The sequence below is a fragment of the Monodelphis domestica genome, chromosome 8 (assembly GCF_027887165.1).
Source record: "Monodelphis domestica isolate mMonDom1 chromosome 8, mMonDom1.pri, whole genome shotgun sequence".
Taxonomy (NCBI): domain Eukaryota; kingdom Metazoa; phylum Chordata; class Mammalia; order Didelphimorphia; family Didelphidae; genus Monodelphis; species Monodelphis domestica.
In genome coordinates this window covers 57,392,336-57,406,330 of record NC_077234.1, presented here as the reverse complement: position 1 = coordinate 57,406,330, position 13,995 = coordinate 57,392,336, and the positions used below count along the sequence as shown (strand labels likewise).

Sequence of the window (13,995 nt, the reverse complement as noted above, 5' to 3'; positions counted from 1 at the left end):
TTCATTTTCCATTTTTAGGTCACCAGATTTATTCAGATACTAGGAGAATCCTTTTCCCCAACTCTCCTCTTCCTCATTTCCCTCAGTACCAACCTGCTTCACATACCAATTCCCCATCGCCCACCCAACATCAGGCCCTCACAGTACTCCAGGCACCAGATCCCCATGCACCTGGGGTAGGGAAAACTGAATAATTTTATTAAATGATACTGAGTTCTTCCCCAGATTCTTAACAGGTCAGAAGACATTTGTGAGAATGAAGAGAGGGGAGGGACTGAAATAAAAAGTTTTGGCTATTATTTATCCTGATGTCAGTTTTTGCCACCAAAAAATTATAGTGCTTAGTGTGTAGGTATAATCAGTTAAAAATGAGTCACCAGGGCAGCTCAGTGGCTCAGTGGATAGAGAGCCAGGCCTAGAGACAGTAGATCAAATCAAATCTGGCCTCAGACACTTAGATGTGTGACCCTGAGCAAGTCACTTAACCCCAATTGCCTAACCTTCACTATTTTTCTACCTTGAAACCAGTATTTACCATCAATTCTAAAACAGAAGGTAAGGGAGTTTAGTTTTGGTTTTGGTTTTTTAAAATGAATCGCCTCAGAATGTGGAAGACCGCTGTTTAAAATTCGGTTAGGGTGGACTTCAAAGGTCAATATCCACACTTGGCTATTGTATTTAGAATCTTGTTACTTTGATTATTGCTTCAAATGATCTGGTTTTACTTTTCTTAATGATTTAAACTTTGTAGGTGCCCTTGACTTCAGATGTCCCTGGTGGGTGGCAGCTGATCTACTCTCACCACTTGGGGCTCACCAGTCTGGAACTCACAGTTCTTCAGTAGCTCCACAGTGGCTGTTTTGGGATAAAGGAATGGGTTTCACTAATAGATTATGGGTTGGATTTTGGACTGCTTTTGAAAAGCATAACAAAAATGCTGGACATTTTGATCCTCTTTGAGCAGATAACCCAAGGAGATAAAGGTGCCGCAAAGCACACTTTGTGGTAACCAGAATCAAAACTTGAAACCAAAAAAGGTGGTGTCACAGATATCAGTTTATATTGTTGCACTTTGACAAATTCAGAGAGACTTTGGAAGACATTTATGAATTGATTCAGGGGCAAAAGAAGCAAAACCAAGAGCACCATATGCTCAGTGAACAGCCGTTAAAAGAGGCGGGGGACTGGGACCTTCTAAAAGGGATCAGATTCTAGAGGGCTAATGAGGAAACAATTTCAGTTGTCAAGTGAGGAGGGGAAAGGAGTGGAGCGCTGACAGTACTGTCAAATGTGGCTGCTGACAGGTTTTCTTTTGCTTAAATATTCCATGAACATTATAAGACTGGGGAGCAATAACAGTCAACTTTAAAAGTATCAATAAGGAATTAAAATGAAAGAAATAGGATTATCTCACAAAACTATTATTAAATACCTATTACAAGAAGGATATTGTGCTCTTTAGAAGGGAGTGATTATAGAGTAAGGTAACTTTTGGAGGCTATTGCCTTCCATGGTAAGTTGTCATGGTACAGGGTACTTGGGTGAATTTTTATAGGACCCCATTTTAAGAGTAGAATAAGTAAAAAGAAAGTCTTCTCTACTCAGACTACACCATACACACACACACACACACACACACACCCCACCACCACCACCACACACCTCAGATTGTTGACTTAATGATCCGATAGAGGAGATCCCAAAAGAAATCTTTGACTCCTTTGTTGACTTTGTCATTATTTTTTGTTTATTGTTAGTCAACATGTGGTTTACTGTTTGGTAGCAAAAAAGAAAAGAGAGGGCAGTTGGGTGGCTCAGTGGATTGAAAGCCAGGCCTAGAGATGGGAGGTCCTAGGTTCAAATCTGGCCTCAGACACTTCCCAGCTGTGTGACCCTGGGCTAGTTACTTAACTCCCATTGCCCAGCCCTTACCACTCTTCTGCCTTGGAACCAGTACACAGTATTGATTCTAAGGTAGAAGGTAAGGATTTTGAAAGAAAAGAAAGGAAAGGAAAGGAAGGAAGGAAGGAAGGAAGGAAGGAAGGAAGGAAGGAAGGAAGGAAGGAAGGAAGGAAGGAAGGAAGGAGATGTGAGATTCAAAACCTCAATTTGAATCATTTCTTATTCTTAATTAGTTTTGACCCTATGGCAAGTCCCTCAACTAACTGTAAAAGGTTAGTAGCATCTGTCTTACAAGATTGTAGTAACATGGAATGAGATGTTTTGTACACGTTTAACGCCTTATATAACTATTTAAAAGTAATAATAAAACAAATCTATACCCCCAGAGAAGATAATGGAAGGCCATCCTAGTGAGAGAACAGGAAACTCCATATTCATCGACTTGTGGGTGGAGAAGAGTGGGCCTGGAACGAAAATTGGACAGTTCCTTAGTTGGGTATTAAGAGGCCTGCAGAAGCGGCACTCCTGACTCTCCTCTATTGGACTAGACAATGAGAATGTTCATTGTAGATGAAGATCTGTCAGTATAAGTCAGTTTGATTTCATTTCATTTGAATTTTAAATTTCAAAGTATTGGGCTCACTTAATCAAATGTATATATTAAAATGTGTTACAGAACCCAATACAGTAGCATTGGATTTAATGTCTTTGGATTACTATGTCATGCTCCTCACCTGCCCCATAAAATGTCAAGTTTCCAGTTAACTTTTATAATAGTGTTTTTAACCATTGTATGTAATTTATTAATGTCTTCTCTGACAATTAATAGCCCCTCTCCTATTTGTGACTTGTGGCCAGTTGTTCACTCAGGCTCCATTAGCTTTGCCGGTTGCCTATAAGAAGATAAAGTAGCCTTCTCACCCTTCATAATCTGATTGTAGGCACCGTTTCCAGGTGTTCTTCTCCTTCACTTCTGCTTGGCCTGCCTGACCTGGTTGTTGATTTGAGCCTTGAGAGAATTCTGTCTTGCATTTTCTTATCTGCTTAGGTTTGTATCCCCTGTTTACCACTCCGTGGGGGGGAGAGATGAATTTTAGGTTTTGTCTTTTCATCTCCAGCTTGGGTCTTGGTACCTTTTAATAAATAGATGTTAAATCTTAGGGGAGAGAGGAGCGTCTCAGGAAGATAGACAGCACAGCGGGTAGAGTCCTGGGCTTGGAATGTGGAAGACATCTTCCTGAGTTCAAATCTATCTTCAGATACTTACTAGCTGTGTGATCCTAGGCAAGTCACTTAATCCTGTTTGCCTCAGTTTCTTAATCTGTCAAATGAGCTAGAAAAGGAAGTGGCAAATCATGCCATTGTCTTTGCCAGGAAAACCCTAAATGGGGTCACCTAGAGTCAGACACCACTAAAATGACTCAATAACAATAACAAATTAGGGGGGAAATATTTAACTACTTCCCTGCCTTAGGAAGGATATGAAAGAAGGAAGTTTTCTTAGCCTACTGCTGAGAGGTAGGTTGATAGAGCTGTTAATTCTCAGCATGATGGTCTGGTTGAGCAAGTTTTCCAACTTTTCAGTGTGTGACTCTTGTTTGTTTTTGTACTTACACATCAAATGCAAAAACACATTATAAAGGAAAAAATAACAGTTTTTGAATTGAAGATTTACTTAACCAACAGTTGATACATTTTCTGTAAAAATGATCGCTGCTACCATTTTGGCCCTTTCTAAAGAAAAGCCAGAAGGAAGGGCTCTGGAAAGGCCCTGTTCAGGAGGAATCGAAGACTTCTGAAAGGTGGAAGTGAAGAGGAATTCTGTTCCAGGAATGATGGTCAAGTTAACATGCTGTTCCTGGCGTTGGGCACTGTGCTAAGATATGGGGATACAAAGGGCAAAAACAAGGCACTCCCAGACTGATAGGGAAGGGATAGGAGTGTGAACAAGATGGAAGCAAATCTGCTCAGGAAGGAGCTGGAAATCTTTCACCTGGTGGGATTCTAGCTGGAGGCCAACATGGGGGGAGGGGGCAGCCGGGGAGGACAACTTTTCAGGGATTTAAAAGGAACCAGTATTGGAGGCATTTCCTGAGTAAGCCTTTTCCATCAGAATACTTGAGAATATTCAGAATTTCTAAAATGTGGATCCACCATCTCCTCTTGGCTCTCCCTTCTCCCTTCTGGTCTGACCTGGCCGGGTTCTCCTCCCCCCCTGCTCATGGCCTGGAAGGCTACTGGGATGAGTGCCAGGCTGGTGCCAGCACAGGAGCCGGAGCCCCAAATGGGCATTGAGCAGATAGCCTGTGAATGAAAAAACGTTGGGATAAGGCTTCATCAAACCGCATTTTAGTGTAGCTCGTAATTTATTTACCTTCTAAAAAAATTTCCTGAATGATTGAAACCTTTTGAGATCTGTATGGACCCGGATCTGCTTTTGCATTCTTCAGTCCTGCGGGTTGTCTGTGTACTTTACCTTCCACATCCCTGGGTCCCTGCTGGCTGCTGAGCTGCCTAAGGCAGATCCACAGCAATCTCCTTTTTTTTTTTTTAAACCTTTACCTCAGTGTATTGGTTCAGACAAGAGAGCCTAAGCATGAGGCCGTGGGGTTTAACATGGAAATATAAAAATCCCCAGTTTACTTAAAGGTAGAAACCCCAGGTTTCGACCTTGTCACAGGGGAGTTTTCCCCCTGAGGGAAGGTCCCACTTCAGGTGGGAGGCAGATCCCATCCAAAGTCAAGTAGTTCTTGTTTCCAGAAGCCTTTCCCAGTATATCACACCCTCCTTACTGAGGATCCCGGGACCTTCAGCTTTCCACTGATGCTACTGAGCCTACTGAGCCAAAGCTGAAGTGGATGTCCAGTGTCTGGTGAAGTGGGACCTTCCCTCAGGGGGAAACCTCTCCTGTGACAAGGTTGAAACCTGGGGTTTCTACCTTTAAACTAAGTAAAACTGGGGATTTCTATATTTCCATGTTGACAGGATTAAGTGACTTGCCTTAAGTCACACTGCGAGGAAGTGTCTGAGGCCACATTTGAACCCAGGACCTCTTATCTCTGGGCCACCCAGCTGTCCCCACATTGATCTTAAACCCCCAGATGAAGTCTATGCAATTATTTGAAGATTATCTGTTGGTAAAAGTGATCGTTACAATTTAGTTGAGAGCTGTAATTATTCATTTTAAACCAGTAGGTTTGGGATTTTTTTTTTATGATTTACTGTTATTGGGGGGGTATTTTATCTTAGCAGAAGGCACAGTCCTTTGATCAAGTCATTATTGTTTTTTGATGGGATGGTTTTCATGTTTAGTAAGGCGTAAAAATCATTTGAATTATAATGTGTTTTTTGGTCTTGTCAAGACTGCTATTTTCAGAAAACAAAAACTCAATTTAGGGAAAAGATATAAAGATTTGCAGCAAGGCCAAGGCCAGTTGATACATTTTATACTTATATTGCAAAAACACATTGGAATGTCCTTTAATATTACTTTAAAACATTTCAACTATGCCCAGATATCTTGTCTTTTAAAGATATTTTTCTGATTTATGATATCTTCTCTGGTTTCTTATATTTTCCCTAAGTTCAATATGAAATTTATTTTTAAAATATTTTTTAATTAAGAACTATGCGTTTTCTCTCCCTCCTTTTTCTCCTTCCTTTCCTCCCACTGGAAGAAGAAGAAAAAATAAAGACCTAGTAACAAATAAGCAAATATACAAAACAAATATCCGCATTGGCCCTGTCTGCAACTATGTCCCGAACTTCACCTTGAGTCTGTCCATCCTTTGTCTGAAGGGCAGGGGTAGCCTTACCTCCTCCTCAGCCCTCTGTTATTGTGGCTGGTAACGGCATTGTTCCGAGTCCTTGAATCTTTCCCTGTTCTTTGTCTTTAGAGTCTTGTCATTGTATAAATTGTTCTCCTGGTTCTGCTCCCCTTACTTGGCATCTGTTCATACAAATCTGCCCAGGTTTCTCAGAAACGGTTTCCTTCGTATTTCCTTTGGCTTGTGAGCCTTGTGCCGCGCCTGTACAAAAAGAGCTGCTAGAAACTTAAAATATGTCAAAGTAAGGTATAAGAACAAATGCAAAATGACAGAAAAATCCTAAAATGTGCACAGGGGGATTCTTCTGTTTTCTGATCTCTTTGGTATAAAGTGTCAACGTGGACATCTAGAAGTCCCCAGTATATTTAGTCGGGAGGTAGAAAGCCCAGGTTTTGACCTGTCACAGGAGAATTTCCCCCCTGAGGGAAGGTCCCACTTCAGGTGGGAGGTAGACCCCATCCCAAATCAAGTAGCTCTTTTGTCTCCAGAAGCCTTTCCCAGTATATCACACCCTCCTTCCCAGGATCAAACTGGGATTTTCAGCTTGCAAGACCGATGCTCTACCTACTGCGCCAAAGCTGAAGTGGATGTTTATTGTCTGGTGAAGGTGGGACCTTCCCTCAAGGGGAAATTCTCCTGTGACAAAGTCAAAACCTGGGGTTTCTACCTCCCGACTAAATACACTGGGGATCTCTAGATTTCCAAATTGACAAAAGGCATTGCTGGTTTAAAGGGCACAGGCCCAACTTAGTCACTTTGAGGATCCTTCTAAATTGCTTTCCAGTAGCTGAAACAATTCACACCTTTACTAGCAATGCCTGCCCTGGGGACCAGAGAAGCCTATAAAATGGAAAATGCATGTGAGAAGTGGGGGGAGGAAGGGAGGCTAATCTGGTGGTTCCAAAAGCCAAGCCCCAATACTTGGAGATTTACATCAGTTCCTAGGAAATGGTGTGATAAGACTTTCTTCAAAATGCAGGTAAGTTTTCCTCGTCATCTACCTTATTTTTATCCAAATGAATGGACTTCAGAAATGTGTGTTCTCTTGCTTGGTCCTTGGGCCTGTGAGCTCTGTTTGACTCTTTCCTGCTGACATGATGACTTCTTTGAGTCGGGTCTTCCTTTTTCTTTTTTCTGAAACAGGCTGCTGCTATGTGGTAGGGAGCGATGCTGTCTGCGGACGGTTCTGCTGTCTCTTCTGCTAGCCTCTTCCCCCTATTTTGATCTTCTGGTAAAAGTGTAACTCTGACTCAAGAAGACACTGCTTTAAGCCACCTCATCCTTTCTTGAAACAGAGTGCCTCGGGCATGCCCATAGACCTGGTGAACCCCCCCAGCTCCAGCTCCAGCCCTTCCACTGGGACTAGCACCGGGCCTTCACTGGGAAAAACCGTGTTCATTCAAATCATTTGAGCTTTCACTTAAATAAAACACTAACCTCATGTTAATAACACTTACAAACCACCTCCTGCAATGACCGTTGTTACTTTTAGAGCTTTGATTCTATAGTTATTTGAGCCATGTTGCTTCCAGGGCCAGAAATGGATGATTGACCTGGTATCTACCAAGACCCCATCCAGTGTGAAAAGAGAAAAACGACCAAGAATAGGGAGCTTGGTCGGCTCTTCTTGCATTTAATGCAGCTTCCTGTCTGGGGTCTTGCCTGGGGCTGGGTCAGTCCTGGCCTGGCCGGGGAGCCCCTGGGGCTTTGGAGGGCTGGAGGGCAGGGGGGTCCCTGGGGAGAAGGTCTCCTAGAAACACTGGCTGTTTGCATGGCTGCATCCATAGCTTGGCCTCTCTGGATGGGTTTCCTTGGTGCCTGGAGCAGGGTGACAAGGCCTGGTGTATCCCGTTGCAGGTTTGATCTTTCTCTTCTACGTGGTCTTCTATGGCTTCCTTGCTGCTCTCTTCACCTTCATGATGTGGGTGATGCTGCAGACACTGAGTGATGAAACACCAAAGTATCAGGACCTGATCGCCTCCCCAGGTGGGACCTCGCAGCCTTTTCACCGTGTTCCCTGACCGTTCTCTTGTAAAATGTCTTCTTCTAAGAACGTGGTTTAGACATGGGGGAGGGGGAGGCTTGTTCCTTGGAATTTGTTTGTTCCAAGGAATTAATATCCAGTAACATAAGGGTGGGGCGGGGGAGTGGGCTTGTTGGTGCTCGCTTTGACTCTGTTGGGCTAGTTCACGCTGGAGAAAGCGCTGGGCCTGGAGTCAAGAAGAGGGCCCTGCACAAGTCACCTAACATTTGCCTGCCTTATTCTCTTTCTCCCAGCATTGGTCAATGCCCTTTAAGTCAAGGGAGTGGGTGGGTTTTGGAGGAGGGGCAGGAATTAGTATGCCTGGAGGGCCTTTGGGGGTTTGGTCTAATTGGTAATTAAAATTCTGAGGTGAAAATTGATTTTTAATCTTTTGACTCTGCAGGGCTTTCAATTATCCCCAAACCAATGAATGCATTGGAGATCTTTGTCAATATCTCTGAAAAAACCTCCTATGAACATTATGTTACCGCACTTGGACACTTTTTAAAGAGTGAGATTATTTTCTTATACATGTGTTTTATTTGTCAAAGGAATTAGTTCAAATTTTATTTCCTTCAGAAGTGAAAATGTGTATCTATCACTAGAAGTTTGAAGACTTGGGAAGTTCTAGAAGCCCCCTGTAGAGTCTTAGCTACTTTTCCTTCTAACATCCAGGAAGGCCTGGACTCTGGACAAGTATTTCCTTCAGCTTTTGAGGTCCTCCCATCACTCCAGAATGCAAACTCAAATCTCTAATAAGTTTAACTGGTTCTTCTCTAGCTTGAAGGAGAGAGGGGGCGGGGGATGGAGAGAAGAGGGGCTCTACTTCACTTTAAGGAAATAAAAGGTAACAAATGGTATTTTCCAAATAATTTTGACTCATCAGGCAAGATACAAAACATAAAGGGGGGCATAATTTTCATAAATTAATTGGATGTTTCTGTCTTTTTGTATTGATTGTTCTTGCCAGTACTATTTGGAAGAACATAGATGAGCAAGTCAATATGAGAATTCAAAGTAAATAGATATTCTTATTTAAGAACTCCATATAGGAGCAAATAAAGCTCGTGTGGCTGGCTTTAAAGAAAAGAAAATGAAGATGATGATGATGATGATGATGATGATGATGATGATGATGATGATGATGATGATGATGAAGATTCTAATCATTAAATCTTACCCTTTCCTAAAAAACAGTCTACTTGAACTTTTGGGGGTGATATCAGGCCCCCATAGTCTTTTGATACCTATAGACCTCTCCTTAGAATGTTTTTAAATGCATAAAGTGAAATACATAAGATTACAAATGAAACCCAATTATATTACTATAAAGAAATAGTTTTTTCCCATAAAAGTTCAAAGGCACTCCTCTCAGAAATCCACCAATCCCTTGGGAGCCCAAGCTTAAGAACCCATGATTTGAAAAAAATATTCAAAGAATTAAACATCAAATTATCATTATAATTCTATACCAAGGACCCCCACATGAGACTTTCCTTATCTAGCAATTACTAGTTCCTTCCCTGCCCCTTAATTCCCTTTTAACTATTTTATATTTATTCTCTCTGCAAGTCATCACATTCTTCATCAGGTGGCAATGAAGGACAAATGACAGCGCAGTCCCACCACCCATCTTTTATTCAATGGTGGATAACAAGAAAGAGTTAGGAATGAACCAAGCAGTAGTTGAAAAATAGACTAGGAAGATAGCACATACATATATCCATAAAACTTTGTCACGATCATGAGGAAAGCACTAAAAAACTGAACTTCAGTGGTCTGCTGTAGTCCTAATAGCAAAGACATTTCAAGAAATAGTCTTATAGTTTTAAAAAAGATAAGATAAGCACATGAATTAACGTTGAAATTGGTCTTTTGAAATCTTTCCCCTAAAATTATCATACCTACAAAATCTGTTCATCTTTAGATAGTTGATGTGCAAATAATAAAGTTATTTCTTTTTTTCCCCATAAGAATATGAAGACAGTATGCAAGAAAAAAACATAGAATGTGAAAGTGGAATCTTTTTTGAACAAAAGAGCAGGTCTAAACTGGCTTGTAAATTTTCTCTTAAAATACTTCAAGTCTGCTCTGGATTGAATGACAGCAGTTATGGCTTTGATGAAGGAAGTCCTTGTGTAATTTTGAAAATGAATCGAGTAAGTATGTGTTGAGGGTTTGGGAGCTTTAGCAATGTACTATTGGATGTTTTTTCAACTTTTTGAGCTACCATCTTCCAGAATTTAATGAGATTCTATGACTCAGTTGATTTAGAGGAAAAATGAGTGATCCTAAGTTTTAAGCAAAACAATGAAATGATACCTAGACCTATGAGAATTATTTTTTTGCAGATTAATAATGGAGATCCCTTTTTTTTTTACATTGTTACTGGTTTATTTTGATTTAAACACTCTGTAAACTAAAGTGATACATTAATGCGTTTGCAGATTTTATTTATAACAGTCAGATTCATTTCAAATGACAAATTCTTTGTTTAAATCACAATGTGAGTATATTCAGATTTTTCTGCACTATTTAATAATTGAAAGTCTGTTTTTTAGAACCCAGATAAATATAATAAATGTGGTACAGACAGAATTTCATTCTGGTCGTCTGGAGGAACATTGTTAATGTGATCCTAGCAGCTGTGATCTGCAGCGGGGACCCTTGGTGTTTATTGGTTTCATGTACCATGACACTACAGTATATTTGTTTTCATTGCTAACAACAGTAAATTGGGCATGACCTTAGAAAGGAGCAGTTTTGTTCCCTTCAAAATAATGGCAACCCCAGAGGATAACCACTGCTGTGTCTAGGCTGATCCTCCTGTTTGGATACCATTTGAAATGTCTTGAGATATACTAACTTCTTTCCAAAATGTTCATGTAGTGATTTGAGGAATAAATCATTTGAGAAATATATACCGGCAGGAGTAATCTACTAATGTGTGATAATTCATTATGAAGCTGTCCTCATTGCCAAGCTCTTTACGTGTTGTGATTGGCATAAACCGGGTGTGCCCAGAGAGCACCCTGCAGGGTTGGCGCGAGGGCAGGGGTCTAACTCAAAGGAGGAGCAGCCCCATGGCTTCAGTCCAAGGATCTCTGCCGACTGTATTTTAGCTTGTTTGGTTTCTCGCTTGCATTTTAGTGTGGTTTAGGCTGCACTCAGGAGTGTTGAGGGAGGGGGTCATAAAGCCTTCGTATTTTCCAAGTTGCCAGAATTTTCAGGTGAAACAGATGTACCACTTGGGCATATTCCAGGAGGTGGGGAAATAGCAAGCATGAATAAAGAGGCCTAGACAAAGAGTAAAATGGTTTGCAAAGGATTTCAAAATACAGTGTGGTAGATCTTCTTTACATGACTTAATGTTCACTTGTCCCCCAGCATCATAAAGGGGTTACATTATATTGGGGAAATGGTGAAACTATGGTTTTATACATAGGATGAAAATTAATCCATTTTCTCTTAACCTTAGATAATTGGATTAAAACCTGAAGGAAATCCAAGTATACAGTGTCATGTTAAGGTTAGTATCATTTTGAAAACAGTGTTTAAAATTCCATAGAACTACCTTCAATCTGAAAAGTGTCTGTCCTTTTAGTTCGTTGCTTAGAGAATAGCATGCCATTCATTTAGTCTTGGTGATGAGAAAGGCCTTGTGGAAAGAGCCTGGGAGTGTGGAGCCACACCTGGGCCCAGACCCAGGCTCGGCTCGGCATCTGTGGGACCAGGGGCTGCGGACCTCGCTGGAACTCCCTGGGCCTGAGAGTTGAAGCCTGATTTTCCCCAGGTTCATGCAGACTATTGCCTGTGGTTGGTATGTGTACGTTACACTGGCTTTTCCTTCCCTCGTAGGCTTTGAGTCAAACTTATTGCATAGTTTTCATATCTTTTTGTTTTTTTCTTCATGCTACAAATCCAAGTGAGACAAAGATATCTATTTTCTGCAACCAGCCCTCATTTCAAATATGCATTCTGTCTGCTTCAATTGAAGCCCATTTCCTCTTGGATGGCACTGCCCCCACCCCCAATGGGGAGAGGAAGAATGGCTTTCCTGGATCTAGACATAGACATATATGTTTTTTCCCCTCCCACTAAAGGACCGTAAGCTTCTGGTCCCCAGCGTGCTGTCTAGCGAACAAACACTAAAAGTCTCTGGTGTGTTGAATGGGGCTCAGCTGGGTAAAAGGAGTAGAACTTGGGGCTGAGGGTCGTGATTGGATGTAGAGAACGTGCTGGCCTGGCCTGCTGAAGGGAAAGCAGCCACATGAGTGTGGGGGGGGACCCTGTTTATATTGTGAGACAAAATACTGACATTGTAAAACCGAAATCTTAGATTTGTGGGAAATTTGGAGAAAAACGGATTTGTTGAGAGTGGGGAGCTCCAGCCCGGGTGGGCCTTCTGGCACCCCCACACTCAGAGGCTCTCGGGGGGGCCCCGGGGAAGGCGGCTTTTTTTTTTCTCTGTGTGGTTTTGTGTGGGTGCTGCGGCGAGATCCAGACGTTTGGATCGATGAAACGGAGATCTTTGGGTGTTTGTAAACCCGGCATTGCAGACTAGAGTTGGGAATCCATTCAGAACGTCGCCGCCTCCGAGAGCACCTAGAACCCGAGCGAGTTGTTCCTGATCCGTGCGGGGGCCCCCACGGCTCTGCTTTCACAGCCACGTTTTTCACTCTGGGCTACTGGGGGGTCGTGTCTCCTCGCCAGCCCGCCCCTCCGGCCGTCCCGTCCCGCCGTGGGACGGGCGGCACTTCCATCGGGAGGTTGGCCGCCCGGCCGCCTCCTCCTCGCTCCTGCCATGTCCCTATGATGAAAATGACTTTGGCGTGGGCACGTTCTTCTTGGGCTGACGTGGTTTTCTTGTGCTTTAAACTTTAGGAGGAAAGAGTCAACCTAGTAACTTTCCCAGACGCTGGAAAGATTGACTTAATGTATTTTCCGTATTATGGGAAAAAAGCGCATGTAAGTATGCCGGGTTTCGCTCGCTTGGCCTTTATAGCACGTCGTCTAGGGTTTTCTCAGCCTCCCGTCACGCGGCTTTCTGCCGGGCACGCTCTGTTCTGCCCTTGGCTTCTGGTCTCAAGGGGCCCCCGTGAAGAAGGGGCTCGTGTCACCGTCAGGCTAGAGGCTTCCTCCTGGAGCTCTTCTCTGTGGTGGCCCACAAATGCCCCCCCATCCCAGGCTGGGCTTAGAATCGTCCGGGACCCCGACAGGCCTTACCCAAGGGGGGGATGGGGGAGGTGTCCGAGGAGGAGGAGAGGGCCCTGAGCCCCTCTGCCCGGGGGGCGCCCCTCTCGGCGTCCTCCCCTCGTGCCCACGCCTTGTTGTCTGTCTCTGCCAGAAGAACTATCTGCAGCCGCTGGTCGCTCTCAAGGTGAATTTTCAGCCCGGGTCCGAGGAGGCGAGCATCGAGTGCAAGGTGGAAGGGTCGCCCAACCTGAAGAACCAGGACGAGCGGGACAAGTTCTTGGGACGGATCGCCTTCAAAGTCACCCTGGCTCACTAGGCTGAGCAGCCCGCCTCCACAGAGTCTTCCTGTGTCCCCGCGGGGCCTGCCGGTCTAGAATCGGAGCCCCTCCGTGGGAGAAGCTGGGGTGGTGCAGGACGTCGGGTAGCGTAATAATGGGCTTCCAGATTCTAATGTGTAATGTCCTCCCAGTAACTGCCTTTGCCTTTGCCTGCCCCAGGGGACCAGCGCGCAGACCTAGACGTGTCCTCCGAGGGCCTGTAAATAGCCGACTCAACGTACAATAATGGTGGTCTTGTCCGAGTGTCTCTAAAGCTTCCTGTGCTGTGCTCTGTCCATACTGTGCTGATTCCACACGGCGTGCTGTCCTCACCTCCACGCCCGCCCGCCCACCCACCTAGGGACCAAGGAGAGAGGTGCCTGCCTGACCCACCGCCCGACCGCCAGAACTCTGCCAGAATTGGGACGCGTGCAGACGCCTTAAGTTCTGTGTGTGAGGAGGAAGATCAATAAAATGGATTTTAAACACACTGGCTCGGCGTGCGTTTGTGGCGCCGAGCCTTGGAGCGGGGCCGGGGAGCCGCACGCTCACAAGGGTGCCTCTGCCGAGGCCGCTGGCCTTCCTCGTACTCCCCGCAGCCCGCCGGCGACCCCTGGGCCGGCGCCTCGAGCCGGGGAGCAAGGACGCCGCGGCACGGTCTGCACTGGCGGGAGCCCCCGGGCTCACCTGCGTGTGGGGGCCGGCCGGGGGGGGGTTGTAGGCTTGGGGG

At 44.2% G+C, this 13,995-nt stretch overlaps 1 protein-coding gene across 2 annotated transcripts in view; it reads left to right on the top strand.

The window, feature by feature from the left end:
- The window catches only part of ATP1B3 (ATPase Na+/K+ transporting subunit beta 3), a 31,936-nt gene extending 18,183 nt beyond the window's left edge, over positions 1 to 13,753 (top strand). The window contains exons 2-7 of one of the 2 annotated variants that reach the window (XM_003341871.4): positions 7,587 to 7,715; positions 8,156 to 8,263; positions 9,727 to 9,911; positions 11,231 to 11,281; positions 12,637 to 12,720; positions 13,100 to 13,753. In XM_003341871.4, coding sequence (XP_003341919.4) covers positions 7,587 to 7,715; positions 8,156 to 8,263; positions 9,727 to 9,911; positions 11,231 to 11,281; positions 12,637 to 12,720; positions 13,100 to 13,264 — 722 coding nt within the window. In that variant the 3' untranslated portion in view covers positions 13,265 to 13,753. The remainder of the gene's footprint in view (positions 1 to 7,586; positions 7,716 to 8,155; positions 8,264 to 9,726; positions 9,912 to 11,230; positions 11,282 to 12,636; positions 12,721 to 13,099) is intronic. The other variant, XM_056807800.1, reaches the window with a different exon arrangement.
- The last annotated feature ends 242 nt before the right edge of the window (positions 13,754 to 13,995 follow it).